The sequence below is a fragment of the Arctopsyche grandis genome, chromosome 1, assembly GCF_051622035.1.
Source record: "Arctopsyche grandis isolate Sample6627 chromosome 1, ASM5162203v2, whole genome shotgun sequence".
Classification (NCBI taxonomy): Eukaryota; Metazoa; Arthropoda; class Insecta; order Trichoptera; family Hydropsychidae; genus Arctopsyche; species Arctopsyche grandis.
The window spans coordinates 29,735,154-29,756,239 of NC_135355.1; the positions used below are offsets into that span (position 1 = coordinate 29,735,154).

The window sequence follows — 21,086 nt, forward strand, 5'->3', positions numbered from 1 at the left end:
TACATACCTAAATCTTATATAACAATGAATTTCACATACATATGTAGTGGTGGAGGCCAGTATTGTCTTATTGTAAAGAGAATCTCTTCAAATGGATCTCGGTTTCGTATTATATATTGCCAAATTTTTTTTTTTTTTATCAATCATGCACACTAGTCTTTACAGATCGCTCCAATTCGACGAGTGTACTATACAGATAAGAAATTTCAATTTGAAATGCATAATTATTATATATTTTACATTAAACAAGTAATCTTTGCTCAAACATTTGTAAAGAAGCATTGTTAACATCATGCAAGGCAAATATAATCAACATCTACAAAGACACGTATGGAAAAATTTGCGGCATTTATACTCATCACATACATATTATACGATTTTTTTTTCGAGATAGGATAGGGATGACAATTTGAAGGAACCGTGTCAATGAAAATCAGATAAATTGCCAAACTCGGATAGGAAACGATCGACCTGGAGCCACACATCCAAGGTCTGGCCAGCAGCAACCAGTGGGAATCGAACCCGTACCTTTTTTGTTCGAAAGCATTATATGAATAAAGTCTGCAAAATAACTTTCCATGTGTTGATGAGCCGTGCCACGATGTTTTATAATAATTATACTGCCACTTTACTAAAAATTGCTTGCGACACCTACAAGTCATTCATATAACTGCCGTGTATTTGTGTAAGTGTGTATACTTGGTGTTCGGATGCGCCCGTATAACCAATAAGTACATGCTTGTCTCTTAATGCACAAAATGATTTTGAGTATTCTCAATCGTTTGTCCCATCCTATATTTTTATTATTAGCGGAAACGGGAATTATAGCAACATTGTAATGTGGTTTCTGTAAAATTTCCCCTTTAAATACTTGGCGTTCAATGCGACACCTAGTGAGAAAGACCGCTGAGAGAAATCCCGGGCCCTGGAAAAATAATTCCAGACCCTATGACAAACCAAAAAAAGTCTTATAGATATATTTTTAATATGTGAAAAATTTATAAGAACTATTAGAAAAATATCTATATGTTAAATGCTATATTTTGAAATAATCGAATAAGAAAGTATGATATAACAGATACGATTTCATATAGACACAAAGAATGCGCGGATAAAAAAAAATAATAAACAGTTAGCATTAAAGAAATATATGTATTTTTATGTAGAATAATATAAAATATCAATATCGATCAAGGCCCTGGAACTTTAACCCCAATTTCCCCCCCCCCCCCCCCTTCTCAGTGGCCCTGCTGGTGAGTCTACATATTTGAAGATAGCTTTTGACTGTTAATATTTCGTATATGAACAAACGGGAGTGAACAATTGAACTGTGACATATATATTATGGATAGTGATATAAATTAAAAATGAAAACGTTTTAGTTATAAATGTGTTTTTTCATTTTCACTTTCAGAACTTTCTAGTAATCCTAAACTAAAGACCGATTTAATACCAGCGTGGATGAACAGTGGCAGCGTCAGTGTCAGCAATGCTGAAGCGACAAGCACTGCAGAAGCTAGCAATACTACGGTGGCCAGCGGAACCGCTGGCGAGGCGAGTGCTCCTGCTGCGAGCACATCACAACAAGAAGAGCCTGACACTAGGCCCGCTAATCAATCGTCAACGCCGCCCCAAAATGCATAGACCTTCATTTTGTGTACTGTCGTTGATTCAACACAGCTGTAAATATCATAGGAAATTCCGTTCACTATATAGAAAACACCCTAACAAAACAAAAATAATAATGTATTTCTTTGAAAGTTTCTCGTGATATTATTAAAATCATGATAACAACAATAAAAACTCTAAAAAATCTACATATATATGTACACACACTAAATATATAATCACAATACGTGGGGTACAATCATTCAGGGCTATATTTGGTGCATATTTGACAATGAGTGGCGTGTTTTGCATGTCACTTGAGTGAAGCTTTGTGAGAAGTTTTTGCGATGTGCCCAAATGAGGAAGACTCGTAGTTTTAGTTTTTTTTTTTTTTTTTTGTCCAAGAATGTTGAATTTCTTTAAGGCCGGAAAATATATGAATCCCTGAATTTTATATGTACATGCTATACAATGTGGCCATATTATACAAAATTTATGCTCGGACAGTGAAACCTTCGCTATTTGTTGCAAATGTTTATTGTTGAAATGGATATGGTCATTGCGAATAATGTGTGCACGTCTGATAATTTCATCGTACACACTCCGGTGATGCTAATCGCGGCTTAAAATTTGCATCTACGAATTTTTTCACATCGTTGTTTATTCTGGTCCATCTATGTTTAGAAAACTTATTGAAATCCAAAAGCGGAAGCTAATATTATAAAATTCACGATAGACTATATAAAATATTCGGATCGTACGCTTCAATTAGTCATTATAATATTTATAGAAAGAAGAAACTAAACGCAAAGCTACTGTTACTATTTTGTGTTATCTGTTTGATTCTGAGGCTATATATTGTATAATCTACATTTTGATCGATTCGTACGAGTCAATTGTATATAAGTTTTGAAAGAAATCATACTGACGTTTCTAATTTTAAATTTTCATGGACCAATGAGTATCGACAGTGTGGCAAAAAATGGATCAGATTTAATAATACTCTCAACACGGCGTATATAATATGAATATCAACGAGAACTTAAAGAATACAAGGTAAATTGGAAAGATGGCCATATCAATTGCGTAAAATTGGTCGCGTGTTTTAAATATATTTGTGACTGCTAGTAAAATTCAAGGTACCCTACAATTTTATTATATTTAATTTTTGATAATGAAAAAAAATACTATTTATTGTGTTGACAAAATTGAAACTGAATATAAGCTTTTTTAGGACTCACGTTGAATTATTAAAATAAAATTTAGGTTCGAGTAGAAGAAAAATATATAAAGCTCTCGTATCACACTGATCACTGTGAATGTCCGAGTGCAGCTTATTTAAGAATTGTATATGTATATGTATATATATATATATATATATATATATATATATATATATATATATATATATATATATATATATATATATAAAATGTATGTATGTGTGTGTGTGTATGTATGCATGTACATGTATATAAATATATGTATATATTTATTTGTATTATGCACACGATATATGTATGCAGATAAATATAAATTGACAAGCTTTCTTATATAGTTGGATGTAATAGCAAATCAAAAAAAGTATAGAAATTATGCTAAAAAAATAAAATTTATTGTATGTATGTCCTCATGCAAAACTTAAACTCATGCACACACATGCTCCATGAGGTGTCGTCTTTGATCTGAAATTGTTTTCATATCATTAAATACTGTAATGTTAACTTATATAAGAGTACACATTTGGTAAATTTATTATTTTTATCATTATGATTATTATTAAAAAATATTTTTTTTCAAAAAGAGTTTGTTATCCGTTGCTGACCAATATAATAAAATGAATGAATAATGTGACACATGTATTTCTATCATAAAATTTTCTTATTTGATGTAAGTATATGAATAATTAATATGACAAGTACGTTTACTGTTTGTGTATTTTGTATGCTATAAAAGAGAGAAGAAAAAATCATCGTAATATATGAATCCATGTAGTTAATTTTAATTACACGTTTTTAAAACTTACGAATGAAAGTTTTATAATTTATAAATTTATATACACTCACACATAATATATGTATATATATAGTGTTTCATATTAAATAAAAAAACTTTGTTAGTCGCAAAAAAAAATTAATTAAATTGATGTATGTGTTTGAAGGATCTGGCAGCATGTTTTAAATTAATATACATACATGTGTATATGTATCCATATATAAAAAATCATTTATATTCAACAAGCACAATAGTCTATGTGACAGTTTCAAAAGAACGTCAGATTAGCGTTGTACGTTGTGCTTTCTGACAATTTCAAAGTATTACTGTTTAAAATTGGATCTTAACAACAACGCAGTACAAAATTTATTTCATTATTTTATTTTAATTTTTGTCATTCTAATTACGTAGTGTTGATAATGTTGTCGTAATATTTTTGTTGTATTATATATTTTATTATGAGGAATATTATGATAATTGTGATTATGTATTTCTTTGCAATTGTCCATTTATTGAGAATTTAAATTAAAAAAAAAACCTATAGTGAGATAAATGACCGTTGAAAATATCTTTTTTTATTATTATTATTTATTTACAATATACTTTTTTAAACAATTTTGTCCAACTTCGTACATACTTAAAACTTATGGCTATTATCAATCGTAAAAATTTTGGTAATCATTCCATTTGACGCATCGTAAATCTCACAATAGGATTTTTCGCTAGAGAATGTGCACATTTTTGATTTGAAAAAGTTTGTTTGCATATTTTCTTTTTGTCTTATTGTAATTAAATAATGTAATATATTTTTATAATGTACATGAATTATTTACTAAAAAAAAAATATGAAATAATTATGACGTCAATATTTTTTTTTCTTATTTGCAATTTTTCTGTTGAGAATTATAACTTGCGTTTAATTCAAATCAATAAATAGTTTTTAACAAAAATATATTTATAAAATAAATAATTTTTCGCTTAACCTTTATTACACTCTTATTTTGCAATATATGAGCTATTATGCTTTTTTTAATTAATTGTAAAATATATATCACATTCTTCAAAAAAAAAAAAAAATACTTGAATTTTACAGAGGTTGACATTTTTACTTATTAAAACGGTTTAAACAAAACCATGAATTTAATATCAGGTATATAATATTAAAGCACATACATATATAAATAATTTAAAATGGAACTGTCAATTCAAAATATCTCAATTAGTGTAATGACTTTGTTATAATCGTAGCGATTTATGAATTGCTTTATACATCGCTATGGGATTAGCGAGGTTTAGTTTACATCAACGATGGCTATAATTCGTTTACAATGACTGATGCAAACTGAAACACAATCCTCTAAATATAAAATACAAATGTAGTCCGACTCATAAAACGAATTTTGAATGTAGATTTTTCATATGACTTGAGGTTTCTTGAAAACGGTTATAAGGTCTACATGGGTCCATAATTTTCGTGGTGTTTATGTTTTTATTAGTCGTTGTAAATGGATGTTAATTAAAAAAAAATCGTTCCAAACTATATATACATATGTTTTTGGTTATGTGCTTATGACTCTTCGTTACAAAGAAAATAATAAAACATACTGGTATTTATTGCCTGGTAGAAGTATTGCGCACTCGTAATAAATTGCAGTAAGAAATTGTACGATTTTATTAATATTAATGAATCCTGTTCGCATTCTCTTGCTTCTGTAATGAAATTGGATTGAAAAAAACAGAAGAAAAAAAAACGATGGAACGAGTTTTATACTTTTTATTACAGATGATTCGAAGTATACATTTATATATATATATAATTATATTGTCTGTAATAGAGCACCATACATTTTATCGACAAAAGTGTGTTTATAAAAAAATGAATAGTAGTGATGTTATATCAATCTCTCCCGCTTTTTGAATGCCATCCCTGTTCGTGTATGTAAATATTATATCATAATAATGAGATTTGATGTTATTAAGCGAAAATGGTTGAAAAGCTTATCTCTAGACAACCGGTTAAAATAAAATATAGTTATATAACTGCAAACACAATTTGTTTCATTATTTCACACCATTATACAATAATATATTAAAATTTTCACTGTATGTAAAATTAATTTTCACTGTATGTACTTTTTCAACTGTGTAGATGTCCCCGTATTGTACTGAATTCAACGATGTAGACTTTTATCTAGAAAAAAAAAAAACAACTCACCGTTATATTGATCATTTTTAGTTTGGAATTGTATGAAAGAGACATTCAAATGATTTACTAAATCATCTATCCATAGCTAACGGGTGTAAAGTTATTAAGCCGTCCTGCTCGCACTTGTTTGCAATGGGAATCGATTATGATAAACGCACTCGGCTTGCATCGTCGGTTTCCACAACAAAATATGCTTTATTTTTAGTTTAGATTTGTAGCAGTTTGATCCAATGCGAGTGGAACGGCTTTGTAGTGATGGATTTAATTTAATCGGGGTCGTGTAGTGTGAACTTCGCATTGAAAATTTTTCAATATGTATTGTTGTAATTGTGTTACATAACATGTGTATAATTGTGAGCATATTACGTGTTCTTATATGTGTTGTTTGTTTGTGAACGGAAACCTGCCGTGGATCTAGTTTGTTTTGTCGTGACGAGAGTAATCTTTATTGTCGAATTATCTCAACGTTGATTCCGAGTCCGAATGTGTAAGCTTTGTTGGAAGCCGGGTCAGAATGGTATTGTAAATCGGTACCGCACCAGCTCACGGTGCCGACTTGACCAATTTATGTCGTATCGAAACTTTTTTAATTTTAATTGTGTGGTAATGATTAATTCTGTACAGTGTCTTTTTTTTTCTCTTTGTTTATATGTATTTTTCGTTTTTATTTTTTAATTGCAAGATGATGAATAAAAAATATGTATTGTTTTTATTTTTGTTTACTCTTATTAGACTTTATTGTGTACAGTAAAAGAATATTAAATTGTGGATTATTATTATGGTTAGATATTCGTTGTAAAAATTGTAAATGGTTATTTTTCTTGCTTAATTGTACGCCAGTTCCTTACTTTATGGGCCGTATGAGGAATAAAAAAAAAAAACATTACAATTTCAATACGTAGCATTAAAACTATTTATCATTTATTAAATAAATATTTGCCCTTATACGGAAACAATTTGATTTGACTTCAAAGAGAAACTAACAAAAACTAATCTCTTCCGTAAATTGAGGAATTGGTGTATTACTTATATTTTAAATGTATTATTATTAATTAATAATAAATATAAAAGAAAAACTACACGAGGCTTAAGGCCAGTTTAGTATTATATGATTATACATACATTATTATGCATTTTCTCTTTAGAAACTTTCAATTATCTTAAAGATATGAATTGTAATTGATATAATTATTTGATATTTCACCTGAAATCTTTAATATGAAATAAAACTAACTGAGTTTAATCTGCCGCTTCTTTCATTACAAACTACACATATGCGAATAAAATATTACATATTGTTGTGTGGACGTGAAGTGGGGGCTTCCAGAATCGGAGAGAAAGACGCAGGAAAGTTGTAGTAGCGTTTTATTAGTCTGCTCTCGTTGGCGCTCCAGGTCGGAATGGTTTCCAGACCGAGAGCGCCCCATATTTATACCCATTGGGCACAATACACATACATGCATACACATGTAAACTATTGGTCGATGAGTGGGGCGATCCCATTGGCCGTTACATATAGCTTATTCATTCGGTGATGACATTTTGGCGCGAACGAGAGATCAGGTGATTAGCGCTCGTAAGCCATCGGTCCACGAGCGCCACCCACCTAATCTCTACGTTACAATATTTAAAAAATAGACTAGTTCAAAATTTTTCTGTGCATACAGAATAGTTACGGTCATTGTATTAAAATGTACGAGATTGTAAACTGTACTTTGAAGAATTGGCTGTTTATTTGTAATAAATCCATTGATAGAATTATATTTATGATAAAAGAGTCCTGCTGCAGTGTTCGTCGTCCCATAACCAGCAACATAATTAGTGTGTAATGCAAGCAACGGGTCACGGGTTCAAACCCTGGCCCAGTGGTGTTGCTGGCCTGACCTTGAATGTGTGTGACTCCAGGTCGATCGTTTCCTATCAGAATTTTCCAATTTATCTGATTACATTGTTGAAATGGTTCCTCAAACTTGGCCAAACTACCCTCTATTTGTCTCCTTTATTTGCCTTATTTCAAATTTATATAAAGTAGTATATATGTAAAAATTTGGCTATAGGTATCACCTTAGTACTTATGTTAGGTGGAACCATGATAAATATAAATAAAGAAAACTACATTGTCAAGCATTGTTGGACTTACATAATGCAATTTACATTTGGATGGCGTATAAATTCTGTTTATTCTTTCGTATATTATAAATCCATTATGAATACGAACAAATAAATGATAAGTGATGATTCTGATGATTTTTTTTCTCAACTTTTTCGGTGCATCTCTCCGCTAAGTTTGAATTTATATATACAGAACGCATATACGAAAATATTTTACACAATGAAATAATCATTTAAACAAACTTAAAAAATATATAGTAAGAATTTATTTTTAAATATTTTAAAGGCATTTCCAAATTTAAAGCCAGGACATTTTTTCCAAAAATATAGTTATTAATACTTCAATTATTTAAAACGAAGATTTAAGAATCATTGACAAGCATTTATGAAAAAAATGAATTTGTTTTCTTGAATGCTCTTGTAAAATTCTACACAAGACTGAATTAAAATTAATGATTAGAAAACATTTTAAAGTTTCAACATTCAATTGCGTTTTATCAGTGGACCATATATTGCTTAGCAAAGTGAAAAAGTCTTCGGCAGGTGCAATGCTTTTGTAGGAGACATCGTTTTCTAAAATAAAATTCTATCAAAAAAGTTCTGTAACCCAAAAATCAGTACTAATTATCACCTTATATTACAAATTCGTATATTATATACAAAAAAAACATTTTTGTATACAATATACCTACTGATTAAGCTGAAGAAAAGTAATAAAATTTCATATCAATATATCAGAGGCGCATGTGGGATTAATTTAATTTCAAGCTATCATAAATTTATCTTATCTTTAAAATCATTTTTGATTTTTTGTCTAGGGAACCATAATACATGTTCACAAATAAAGCGAAACTGGAAACTTAAGAGGGCTGTACACCCGAAACCTTAATTTTGTTGCCGTTCCTTTCTTCGATACATATATTGAGTGAATGTATGTATATATTGAGTGAATGCGACAATATATATCAATATATATATATTGAGTGAATGCGACAGTTGCGCTTCGACCAGATAAAACGTATTTTAAATTGACAAAATCGAGGTTTCGTATTCTCCTATTTTCTCCTCCGAAACTGGATCAATTTTTTAAAAAAAATCATCATCGGTATGAGAAAGATATATTCTGTGCAACTATGCGCGTATTTTTTTTTAAATCGACCGTTAAATAAGCACGCTGGACTCTTTTCGTGGGTGTAAAAAAGAGGCGATTTTATAGATGTTTGGCGGCTCCTAGCTCCTATAAAAAATAACTAATCAAAAAAATAAAACGATAGATGCAACCCAATGGTGAATATCCATAGCATATTAAAAAATAATTTCTCCAGTTCCATAATTGAGGAAGGGAGAAGTGTAATACGTTTGTATGGACAAGACGTTAGTGTCCAACCCTCTCAAGCTAGACGCATTTTTGAACCAACCTTTTTCGATCAATCTAATTACGAGCAAAAGGATCAAAAACAAAGGACGACTTCTTCAGCACACCATTTACCACCTGCAGATTTAAATATACGCACACCAGATGTACTCCACTGCAATGAACATGAACATGAAGAAACCTCTTCAATGCACATACATATGTATTTCCTTTTCCTACGACAGTTTTCGCGTACATACACTATATCTATAGTTGTAGAATTATTATTATGTATACTTTCCATAACATAAGTTAGTATTCAGACATTTACATTTAGACAAAGTATTCGTGAATGCTCGATTTTCAAAATAATATTCGTACAGGTTGATTTCATTAGGTAAACGATTAAGTAATTCAAATTCTCAAGTCAATTACATGTTCCTAGATTGAAACATAGATTACTCACCTAGAAACTATTAAATATAAAATATTTTATACACATTTGGATGACTCGTTTTCTTCGTATTTAGCCTGTCGTAGTAATATGATATTAGTATTGCAATACGGACTTCAAATTTTGTTGCTATGCGTATTTATTACAAGATTTTTAATTTCAATCAATGAACATGCTAATTGAACATTCACAAAAGTTTTAAATGTCAAATAAAACTGGGTTTGACAATTGAATTAAGAAGTCATAAATCAAATAACACTAAAACAACTCAAACTTAGTACTTTTTATTGACAATATGTTCGCGAGCATTATTACAAGTCGGTCGCCACCATTATATTTCATTAGATATATACATATGTGCTTTCAAATTGACCAATTGACATCAGTAAAATTGAATTATCATATTGGTATTTGAATAGAGAGAAGTGTGTGCTAATACACGATGTAGCAGTACTTCTAAAATATTATCAACTTAATTTAAGGTTTTTTGGCCAAAAAATAAGTATTAAAAACATCGACTAGCATATTTATATTGGACTAGCTGAACCCTCGCATGCGTTGCAATACCATAATAACGCATGCAATTCCCGTTCCCTTTCCCGTTCTCGTTCCCGTTCCCATTTGTCGGAAAAACGCAGGTAGTGAACACATTTGAAATTATTGCGTTGCAATGACACTCATTCCCATTTTTACCGTTCCCGTTCCTGTTTTTTCACAGTAATCTTCCCGGACATGCACACAACAAATCCTGAAAGTTTCATCGTAATCGGTTCAGTGGTTTAGTAGCCTATTCGAGACACACACACACATACACACAGACATTAATTTTTATATGGGTCTACCTGACGGGCCCGAATGTGAAACGCCGGAAAACGCAAATATCGGAAGGCAAAGATCGAAAATCGAAAGATCTTAAGTCGAAAGATAAAAAAGGGTGCATGGTAAACGGTACGAACTCACGTACATACTCAGCTAATTTGCGCGAGCAGGATACAACAGGAACAAGAGGAACAGGCTTTTCCTCCCGTATTATGCGCGCGCAAATTAATACGGGAGGAAAAGCCTGTTCCTCTTGTTCCTGTTGTATCCTGCTCGCGCAAATTAAGTGAGTATGTACCGTTTACCATGCACCCTTTTTTTTGATCTTTCGACTCTTTAAGATCTTTCGATTTTCGATATTTGCGTTTTCGGGCGTTTCACATTCGGGCCCGTGAGGTAGACCCCATATTTATGTAGGATTTTTAGCCGTATTTAGTTTTATCTCAAAATTTCCTAAGCGTATTTCCTTATCTAAACATTTCATAATATGCTGAGTTAGCAGCATTTCCATTCAGCATGAGGTGTCAATTTTAGTGAGTTGTTTTTCAAATAACATCGAAACTTTTGGTTACAATTCAAGAGCTACTACTTTCGTAACAAAGCACACGTCGCGACACGACGGTCTTGTCGAAATGCGATAGTGGAAGCAATTCAGCGATTAAATTTGAATACCGGTTCTGGGTTCTGATTGCACAAGGCCGTCGAGCTGAAGAGGGAGAGACGGAGAGAGGGAGAGGAGTCTTATCTCAGTCAGAGGTCTGACAGAGTAGTCGAACGGCAACATAGCAGTACCACCTAGTCATCTAGTCGTCGAGGAACGTCTCTGCGATAGAGATGGAATGTTACACGTCGGACAGCTGCGACAGCGATGCTCGCGAACAAAAGACCCTCGACCTCTCCGGCCAGCAGTTGGACTCTTCCTCGGCAGAGTCGGCTTTGAGGGAGCGAGCACATTCCGAAAAGAAGTCTTCCGAGCAGTATGAGGTGATGCTGCTGCATTGCAACAGAATCGCACACTTCCCCGACTCTGTGGCGAGCTTCGTCAACTTGCGCGTCTTGGACATTAGCAACAATGGTTTACACACCCTACCGGACATATTGGAATCGTGCCCACTCACTTCCCTGATAGCCAAGAACAATTGTCTCAGCAACGAATCTCTGCCCAAGAGTTTCTGCAATCGAGGTGCCGAGTTAAAGGAGCTCAACCTGAGTGGAAATCTTCTCACCTCGTTTCCTGACCAGTTGTTGGACCTGCCCACTATTAAATATTTATATTTGGGTGGAAATTCTATATCAAATGTACCGAGAGACGTGTGGAAAATGACCAGGTCAGTTTCAAATTTAATGCGCAATTAATTTGTGTCACGGAGAACATAAAACTGTTCAACCTACTTAAAAAGATTACTGATGAGTAAAAAAACTTCCAAACTAGTTCACAATTCTTCACATCTCTAGATATTAGAATGAAAATATCACCCATGTCGAATTATGGATTGATTGTCTTACTTATTTTTATAATGGAATACTCGAATTAAAATTAAAAAATCGCGTTTTTTGTAGTTCTTAGGACAAAAAAATACATATGTTATATCCACTGAAAAATAACCACTTATTATTGAGTAAAAACTTGACTTGTGTACACTTGTACTATGTAGACGTAGAAATACTAAGAAATGTAATATAAAATATTAGAAATACAGGTTTCATTTTCAATGTCAATTTTAAATGAAAAGGGGTCAATTTGAAATAAAAAACCTACATACATATGTATAAAGTTAATACAGACCATTTATTTCCGGTGTGTACAAACTAAATATGAGTTTCCCTTGTTAGTTGTATTAAATAAATTTAAAATTTACTAGTCGATTATGTATTTCAATAGTTTGTGATTAGGTTGAAAATATTTGTATTTATTTTGAATATGTTATTATGAAGTTCAGAAATGGAACTGAATGTTAAAAATTCAGACCATATTAATTACTATTTATTTAGTTTAATTTTAGCTTCGAGCTAATTTACATGATCCTCTACACCCCGCAAAAATGCATCAATGGTTATTAGAACACTACTTCCACTTTTTTTTTTTTAACCCTACTTACAACTAAAGAATTCTTATTTCTAGTATTAAAGCTATGAACATCACAATTTCCTATTGTATAATCATTAAAAATTTTAAGTAAAAATTGCGCGCCAATTTTAGTTTTTGAATATAGATAATTTCAATATGTTTGTATGAACGTACATATGAATACAATATAATATAATCATAATTACGTATGCGTAGTTGGATGATAAAATTAAACGATGTCACAGAAATAAAAGATTAAGTGTGTGTTTGTGTGTGTGTGTGTATGTATAAATTTTTATTCTATGAACATAAATATAATAAAACCACTTAAGAGGGCTTTACACCTGAAATCTTAATTTTGTTGCCATTCCTTTCTTCGATATATATATTGAATGAATGTATATATTGAGTGAATGCGACAATATATATCAATATATATATTGAGTGAATGCGACAGTTGTGCTTCGACCAGATAAAACGTATTTTAAATCGACAAAATCGATGTTTCGAATTCTCCTATTTTCTCCTCCAAAGCTGGACCAATTTTTAAAAATTTTCATCATCGGTATGAGAAAGATATTTTCTGTGCAACTATGCGCGTATTTTTTTTTTAAATCGACCGTTAAATAAGCACGCTGGACTCTTTTCGTGGGTGTAAAAAAGAGGCGATTTTATAGATGTTTGGCGGCCCCTAGCTCCTATAAAAAATAACTAATCAAAAAAATAAAACGATAGATGCATCCCAATGGTGGATATCCATAGCATATTAAAAAATTTCTCTAGTGCCATAATTGAGGAAGGGAGAAGTGTAATACGTTTGTATGGACAAGGCGCTGGTGTCCAGCCCTTTTAATGCACAAACTAATTAATTCATTATGTGTATTTATCATAAATGTTGTGCACGGGTTCACATGCTAAGCCCTTTTTCCAAAATGAATGAATATATTATTCTTAACAAATCAATATTTGATTCTAAATGAAATATACAATATATAATTCACTGTTGTTAAAAAATATGCTATCTACAAGACGCCGTTGAATTTGCAACTCATCATTGTTTAATAACATGTATAACATTATCTGCAGCAGTCAGTTAATATGTTTTTAAAATATATGTTCTTGAATCAATTGTGAATAGTGTCAATAAACCATTTAAATTTCGTAAATATATCTTCACGTTTATTCTAGTTATCACTTGCGGGAGAGATTGTTCTACACTATATCTCAAATACGTATCTCTACCCGTGGGATTTTTTTATTTTATAAACTTTTCGAAAATTTCTAAGACTCTTTAGTTTGCTCGACCGGCCTTTACCATTTTCGTCATTCATCCATAAAACATGACTTAGGACCATTGGCGTACCGTGAAAATCTCCATATTTTTGTCGCACAACCTTATGACAAGCATTATGCAAGTGGCGATCATTATGTATTATACAACCTTATGACGAACATTATGCATTATGTCGACTCAGTATGACCTCACCTAGTCCCATAGTATCCTGCTCGCGCACACGTAAGTAAGGTTGTGCGACAAAAGCAGGGAGATTTTCATGGCACGCCACTGCCTAGGACACTTAATAAAAACCCAAGTAAAGAGGGTTAACAGTACCATATAAGATTTTCGTATGTATTTAATTACTTATTTCGTTTCTCTTCTTTTTTTGAACATTTTTCTGGAAATATCATCTTTGAAACCTGACATTCCTATTAAGTACAAAAAAATAATGTTAATAGGAATCAAAATAATATTATACTTGCTGCTTCTATTTTCTGGTTCAAGCTACTTTTCATACACAAAATTTTAATGTGATTTTTATTAGTCAACGTATTACTTGTGATTAGCTATAAATTATAACTCATAATAAGAAACAGTCAGTACATTCGAATCAATACGTTAGTCTGATCAAATTTATACATTTTATCTGATAATTTAATTTAAAAATTAATGACTAACTGTAATTAATGATTTCTTTTAATTTCAAGAAATGTTGAACAATCAAGAAATTCATATACATTTTCTTTTAGGGTCAAAGTACAAGTGTTTATCAGTTATCTCATGTCTCCTCAGTTAACCTTTACTCTCCCCCTCCTTGCTAAATTTCACGCGCTTAAAAGCTGGCAGATAAGATGCATTCAAATAATTACAATGTACATACATACATATAGAAATAAGTTAATAAAATGAAATACCTATCATCATATCTCATTACATATGTACATATATAAATATTTATTTGTTTGGTTTAGTATTAAGTAAATAGAGAACTATTTTAATTTTCATTAGTCTTATCTAACCGTTAAAACTTTGATGAGTCTTGAATTTCGCAATACACATTAATTTGAATATTATGCTTTTAAATTGATAGCTTGATAACCTTTTTGTTATCAACAAAGCAATTAATGTCTGTGTGGTTCGTATTTTTAGGAAATCGTAGTTGTACATATGTATATGTTATTGTTTATATAAGTCGATATTAATTTATAAATATGCATATACAATAATTATACTATGAGGCACCTCTGTCATATTCAATTAAATTTCCCAACCTGTGAAAATGCAATAATTCTAATTGTTTATTATTATTAAAATTATGTATTTCTTTTCAGTTTACAAGTGCTCGCTTTAGGTGGAAACAAAATAATAGATGTGCCCGATTCAGTGGGACAGCTTAAGCATTTACAAATGCTAGTGCTGAGTGAAAACAATATTGAACAGCTTCCAGCAAGTATCGGCAAGTTGAACCATCTCAGAACCCTCTTACTACATAAAAATAGACTTAGAACATTGCCCACGGAAATAATAACATTAAAATGCCTGACTGAAGTAAGTCATATGCTGTTTATTTAGAAAGACAAAATTTTGCATGAAAGTTTTGGATTAATAATAATTTTATTACAGCTTAGTTTGCGTGACAATCCACTTGTGGTAAGATTTGTTAGAGATATATCCCTGCAACCGCCGACTTTACTTGAACTCGCTGCCAGAACAGTCAAATTGCACGAGGTTCGTCTTCAACCTGGTGATATTCCACACTCATTGTATGAATACTTGCATAATGCTCATCATTGTGTAAACCCAAAGTGTAAAGGTATGTTAAAATTTCAATAATTTATGTGTTAAATGAGTTTTTCCATTAATTTAAAAAAATATATTTTAGGCGTCTTCTTCGACAGTCGAGTGGAACATATAAAATTTGTAGACTTTTGTGGAAAATATAGATTACCCTTGCTTCAGTACTTGTGTAGCTCGAAATGTATTCAAAACGTTGGCAGTTGGGAAAGTCGAGAATCAGATCCTGTCTCAAGAGGTTACATGATGAAGAAAGTTCTTCTTGGTTAATTTAGATTTTAACGTAACAGAAATTTTAATTTTTTAATTTTATACTACATAATGCATTCAAAAGATTTTGTTATAATGTTATAAAAAAATATAATATTCCATTATTATGTTACATATGTATATGTATATAATATAATATTTATGCTAGAGAAGTAAGATATCGTTATATGAAATTTTATACCATTTAAAAAATATATAAATGTAATTTAATTTAGTATTACGTCAAACATATATAAATTGCAAATTACATTGCAAACAGTATTATCTTTGAATGAGAATTATAATTTTTTAAATTATATTTTTAAAATTGTAATCTGAACTTTGTGAATGTAATTTTTCAATTTATCTATTGATTATATGTATATTATGTATCTTAATATAAGGAAAATGTGATAAAATTACAATTAAAATAGATATTCGCCCAGAATTTATCTATGGTTTTATTTTCTTGGTCTTTTTCAACTAGTTTTCAAGGTGAATGACCTATAATTTTATTAATGATAAAAACCAGGGCTTTTTTCCCATGTAACGCGGTGGAAAGGTGTTCCGGCACCTTTTTGTCTAAGCATTTTTTTATGTTTTAAACGAATATTCTATATAATCTTTTTCAATAAAACTTGTCAAGAAGTGAGCTCCGGTACCTTTTTTTTTTTAAATAAGCCCTGATAAAAACTATACACATAGTTTAATATGAAAAATAAGTAACCATATCATTTTTTAAATAATAATGTTGCGTGGTCGTGAAGAGGGGGCTTCCAGGATCGGAGAGAAAGACGCAGGAGGGTTGTAGAAGTATTTTATTCGTCTGCTCTCGTCGGCGCTCCAGGCCGAGAGCGCCCCATATTTATACCCGTTTGGGCTCAATAACTATTGGTCGATGAGTCAGACGATCCCATTGGCCGTTGCATACGGCTCATTCATTCGTAGAGGCCATTTTGGCGGGAATGAGAGATCAGGTGATCTGCGCTAGTAAACCATCGGTCCACGAGCGCCACTCACCTAATCTCTACGTTACAATAATATGGTTCGGTGATTACTAGTCAAATGTGAATTTTAAAATGTGAAAATGTGAGGAACTGGCTGGTTTGCCAATTTACTAATTGCTAATTGGATTAAATACTAGAACCTCTACTATGATATTTAGTAAGTTTATTCTTATCAACAAAAAAAACGAAAACCAAATTATATCATTATAAAGGAGAAGAAATTATGGTATTTAAAAATCATTGACAGTTTTGCACAAAGATAAGTGTTTCGAGCTTATAAAATATGAATCGAATTCGACTATGGTCATATATATATACGTTTTACGACAGTTGTCAGAGTGACTTCGACTATGGAGGCGTCCCAGCTATTAGCAGCCAAAAGAAAATTACTCGAACATGTATGTAACTCCTCAAATTAAGCTGTTATTAAATGGTCTTCATGTATTTATTTTAGAATACCTAATTTTCCATTTTATAAAAGATTAAACATTTCGTCTATATTATTTTAGGACGATTATTTATCTCATAAAAAGAGTAAGCATTCGCGGGAAGACACAGAAAAAAGTCACAAACGTAAAAAAGAAAAGAAATCGAAAAAATCGAAGAAAAAATCTAAAAAGAAGCACAAGCTACCTCTAGAGGTTAGGTCACTCAAAATATTATTAGCTAAAAAATTTACTTTCAAGTGAATTAATATATTTGTGTTTTTTAGTCATCATCGGATTCCAGCAGTGATGATAACTGGATTGAAAAATCAGCACCTCCAGATATAAAAAATGAGTCGTCAAAGGAAGTAATTCGGGATGATTGGATGAATATGACCGGAGTTTTCAAAACATTCACTCGCGACGATTTAAAAATAAAAAATCCTCCTGAAAAGAAACAAACATTGGAAAACATGTATGATCCAACCAAAAGTTCGAGAGAATTAAATCCATACTGGAAAAATGACGGAACTGGTCTACCCAGTGAAAATAAACTTGATAGCCGAGATTTTAAATATTCAATGGATAATAGTTACGATAAAAAATCTAAATTCAAAAAACCAACGTTTGATAGGAGACAAAGTAGCGAATCTTATTCTAAAGATTATAAATCAATTAGTAGTAGTAGTAGTAGTAGTACGAGCAAGAGTTGGCAAAAGAGTTCTAAAACCATATCATCGCATGAAGAAATGGAATCCGACATGCCAAAATCGCCAAAAGTCGATGAGATCAAATTGGTTGAAAAGAATGTCGAGGATAATTTATATTTAACAGACGAACAAATGAATAAACTGGGAGCAAAAATCGCTAAAGCGGATATAATGGGTAATACGAAACTTGTCGCTGAATTGAAAGAAGAATTGGAGAATGCTAGAGAATATCGAAAGACTCATCCCGAAGCTGCCCCAACCCGTGAAAATAATGCCGTTATGCTTACTTTGACTGATGCTAAAGGCAATATGAGACCACTGAGCAAGACCCATAGCGATAAATATAAAGGCAGAAAAAGGAATGCCGAAACTCATTCGGCAAGCGGAGATAGGATGAGATTCTTCGCCGATGACGATAACCATTCATTGCAAGACATGGTAAGAAATTGTGATGTTCAATGATATTATCATAATGGAAATTTGTGTACTTAAATTAAAAAATACCATGCCATTTTAAATATGTGTAAGTATGTGTATGAATTCTGATATAATTTCAATTGTTTTATTATTTCAGTTTCAAAAGGAAAGGTTTGGAGACGGCTATGACGATGATGAAGAATTTTCTAAAGTTCTTTCAAAACATAAAAATCCTAATGATGACTTGGAAGATATATTTGCCAGTTCAATAACTAAAAACAAATCAGCTGAAAAAGTAGACGAGAAGATGAAAATGAAAGCCATATCACAACACAATAAAATGCAACGGTCACTCGACAACTGCGAATACTGTGTGGACTCGGCCAAAATGAACAAGAGAATGATCGTAAGCATGGGTACTAAAGCATACGTTGCTTTACCTGAACGGAGATCATTGGTTGATGGACACTGTATAATTTCCACATTGTATCATTTGCCATGTGCTGTTATGGCAGACGAAGACGTATGGAGTGAAATAATGGTAATTTACATTGCATATTAAATTTTATTTTCTATATACACATATGTTAAACATATCACATTTGTTGTTTTATTTTAGACATACAGAAAAGTCATCACCAACATGTTCAATTCACGAAATGAAGACGTTATATTTTTTGAGACTGTTACTCATTTACATAAACATCCCCATTTAGTTATAAATTGTATACCTTTGCCTCGAGATGCGTGCGATTCCATCGCGATATATTTCAAAAAAGCTCTGCTCGAGTGCGAAACCGAATGGTCTAACAATAAAAAAGTTGTTGACTTGAAAGGAAAGGACATCCGCAGAGGAGTACCTAAAGGTCTGCCCTATTTTTGGGTCGATTTTGGAATGCAGAGTGGTTTTGCTCATATCATTGAAGATCAGCAATTGTTTCCAAGAAATTTCGCTCAGGTAATTTTCAAACTGTTTGAAAAATTGTAAATAATTAATGCCTTTATTGAAGTTATGAGTAATGTGTGAATTGATTTTGTAGGAAATCGTTGGTGGAATACTCGACTTGGATCACAATCTATGGAAAAGACCTTACAGAGAAAATTTCGACGTTTTAAGTAAAAAAGTTAAACGTTTTGCAGAAATTTGGAAGCCGTTTGACCCAATTACAAATTCTTAACTTTTTAGTTGTCAAGAAATAAATATTCGTTTTTAATTTGTTTTATTATTTTTGCAACCTGCACAAAAATCATAAATAGTAAACATAAAATTCAGTAAATTTCTAGAATGTCCGGAATAAATGTAGAACCTATCTCAATCAAGTCCTAGGACTCAAATATTCATATGTATCCCTAGTCTTACGTATTTTGGAGACTGAAAAGCATGTTTAACTGATATTATTTTTAAAATCCAAGAGCTGCTTTTAAAATTCAAGAGTAATATTTTTTTTGCGATCCAATCGATGCTTAATGCTGAAGGGTCAAGTGTTCTAATACTAGCCACAGGCGTTGAAAGAAGGTTGGGTAAACACTACAATCGTTACAAATTATATAATCACTCGCCGCTTGAATTAAAATATAATGAACGCTAACTAGTAACGCAAATTTGTATATTGCGATCAATTAAAAATGAAGAGCAACACCATAAAATACAACATGTACTCAATAATCTTATACGATTCTTCTCATTTAATTTTAAAATCTAAATGGCGAATGACTCATACGGTCCATACAGGGACGCAATTTTAACTTTTTATAAAACCAGTTATATATGTAGTTGATTTTTATAAAACGTATTTTAAATTGACAAAATCGAGGTTTCGTATTCTCTTATTTTCTCCTCCGAAACTGGATCAATTTTTAAAAAAAAATCGTCATCGGTATGAGAAAGATATATTCTGTGCAACTATGCGCGTATTTTTTTTTAAATCGACCATTAAATAAGCACGCTGGACTCTTTTCATGGTTGTAAAAAAAAGGTGATTTTAAAGATGTTTGGCGGCTTCTAGCTCCTATAAAAAATAACTAATCAAAAATATAAAACGATAGATGCATCCCAATGGTGGATATCCATAGCATATTAAAAAATAATTTCTCTAGTGCCATAATTGAGGAAGGGAGAAGTGTAATACGTTTTTATGGACAAGGCGCTAGTGTCCAGCCCTCTTAATAGTATAATGTGATACATATTTATGGTTCGGTGATTATTCAGCAAAAAGCAATCTCGATCACGAAACATCTGGCACCCAAAAATTCCATCAATCGAAATACAGACACGCGAAATATTATACTAACGAGAACTCAAATGCTAGATACGCCATATTCGTGATTCGTGCGCGCGATCGCAATTTGCGCAATAATCCGTTTGGTAAACGGACTACTAGTCATATGTGAACCAGTAACAGGACAACCGGTCGCTCTAGATCGGTCACACGTGATCACCCGTCACACTAAAATTGGTCACGATAAAACTGGTCACACCCTAAAACTGGTCACAAGAAAACTGGTCACACCCTAAAATCGGTCAACCAGTTTTCTCGTGATCTAGAGCGACCAGTTGTCCTGTGACCGGTTCACATTTGACTAGTAATC

At 31.7% G+C, this 21,086-nt stretch overlaps 3 protein-coding genes across 6 annotated transcripts in view; all 3 read left to right on the forward strand.

The window, feature by feature from the left end:
- The window catches only part of sgg (glycogen synthase kinase 3 beta homolog shaggy), a 52,690-nt gene extending 49,714 nt beyond the window's left edge, over positions 1–2,976 (forward strand). For all 4 annotated transcript variants that reach the window (XM_077429943.1, XM_077429952.1, XM_077429935.1 and 1 more), the window contains one exon: positions 1,415–2,976. In XM_077429943.1, the coding sequence (XP_077286069.1) occupies positions 1,415–1,644 (230 nt within the window). In that variant the 3' untranslated portion in view covers positions 1,645–2,976. The remainder of the gene's footprint in view (positions 1–1,414) is intronic.
- An 8,332-nt stretch (positions 2,977–11,308) lies between these two features.
- Positions 11,309–16,388, forward strand: LOC143911082 (leucine-rich repeat-containing protein 58). The gene is made up of 4 exons (XM_077429817.1): positions 11,309–11,876; positions 15,227–15,443; positions 15,519–15,708; positions 15,778–16,388. The coding sequence occupies exons 1-4, from the start codon at positions 11,383–11,385 to the stop codon at positions 15,957–15,959; spliced, it is 1,083 nt and encodes a 360-aa protein (XP_077285943.1). The 5' UTR covers positions 11,309–11,382; the 3' UTR covers positions 15,960–16,388.
- An 848-nt stretch (positions 16,389–17,236) lies between these two features.
- Positions 17,237–19,737, forward strand: LOC143913328 (CWF19-like protein 2 homolog). The gene is made up of 6 exons (XM_077433045.1): positions 17,237–17,343; positions 17,455–17,586; positions 17,658–18,518; positions 18,655–19,038; positions 19,117–19,455; positions 19,538–19,737. The coding sequence occupies exons 1-6, from the start codon at positions 17,296–17,298 to the stop codon at positions 19,673–19,675; spliced, it is 1,902 nt and encodes a 633-aa protein (XP_077289171.1). The 5' UTR covers positions 17,237–17,295; the 3' UTR covers positions 19,676–19,737.
- Positions 19,738–21,086: the final 1,349 nt, after the last annotated feature.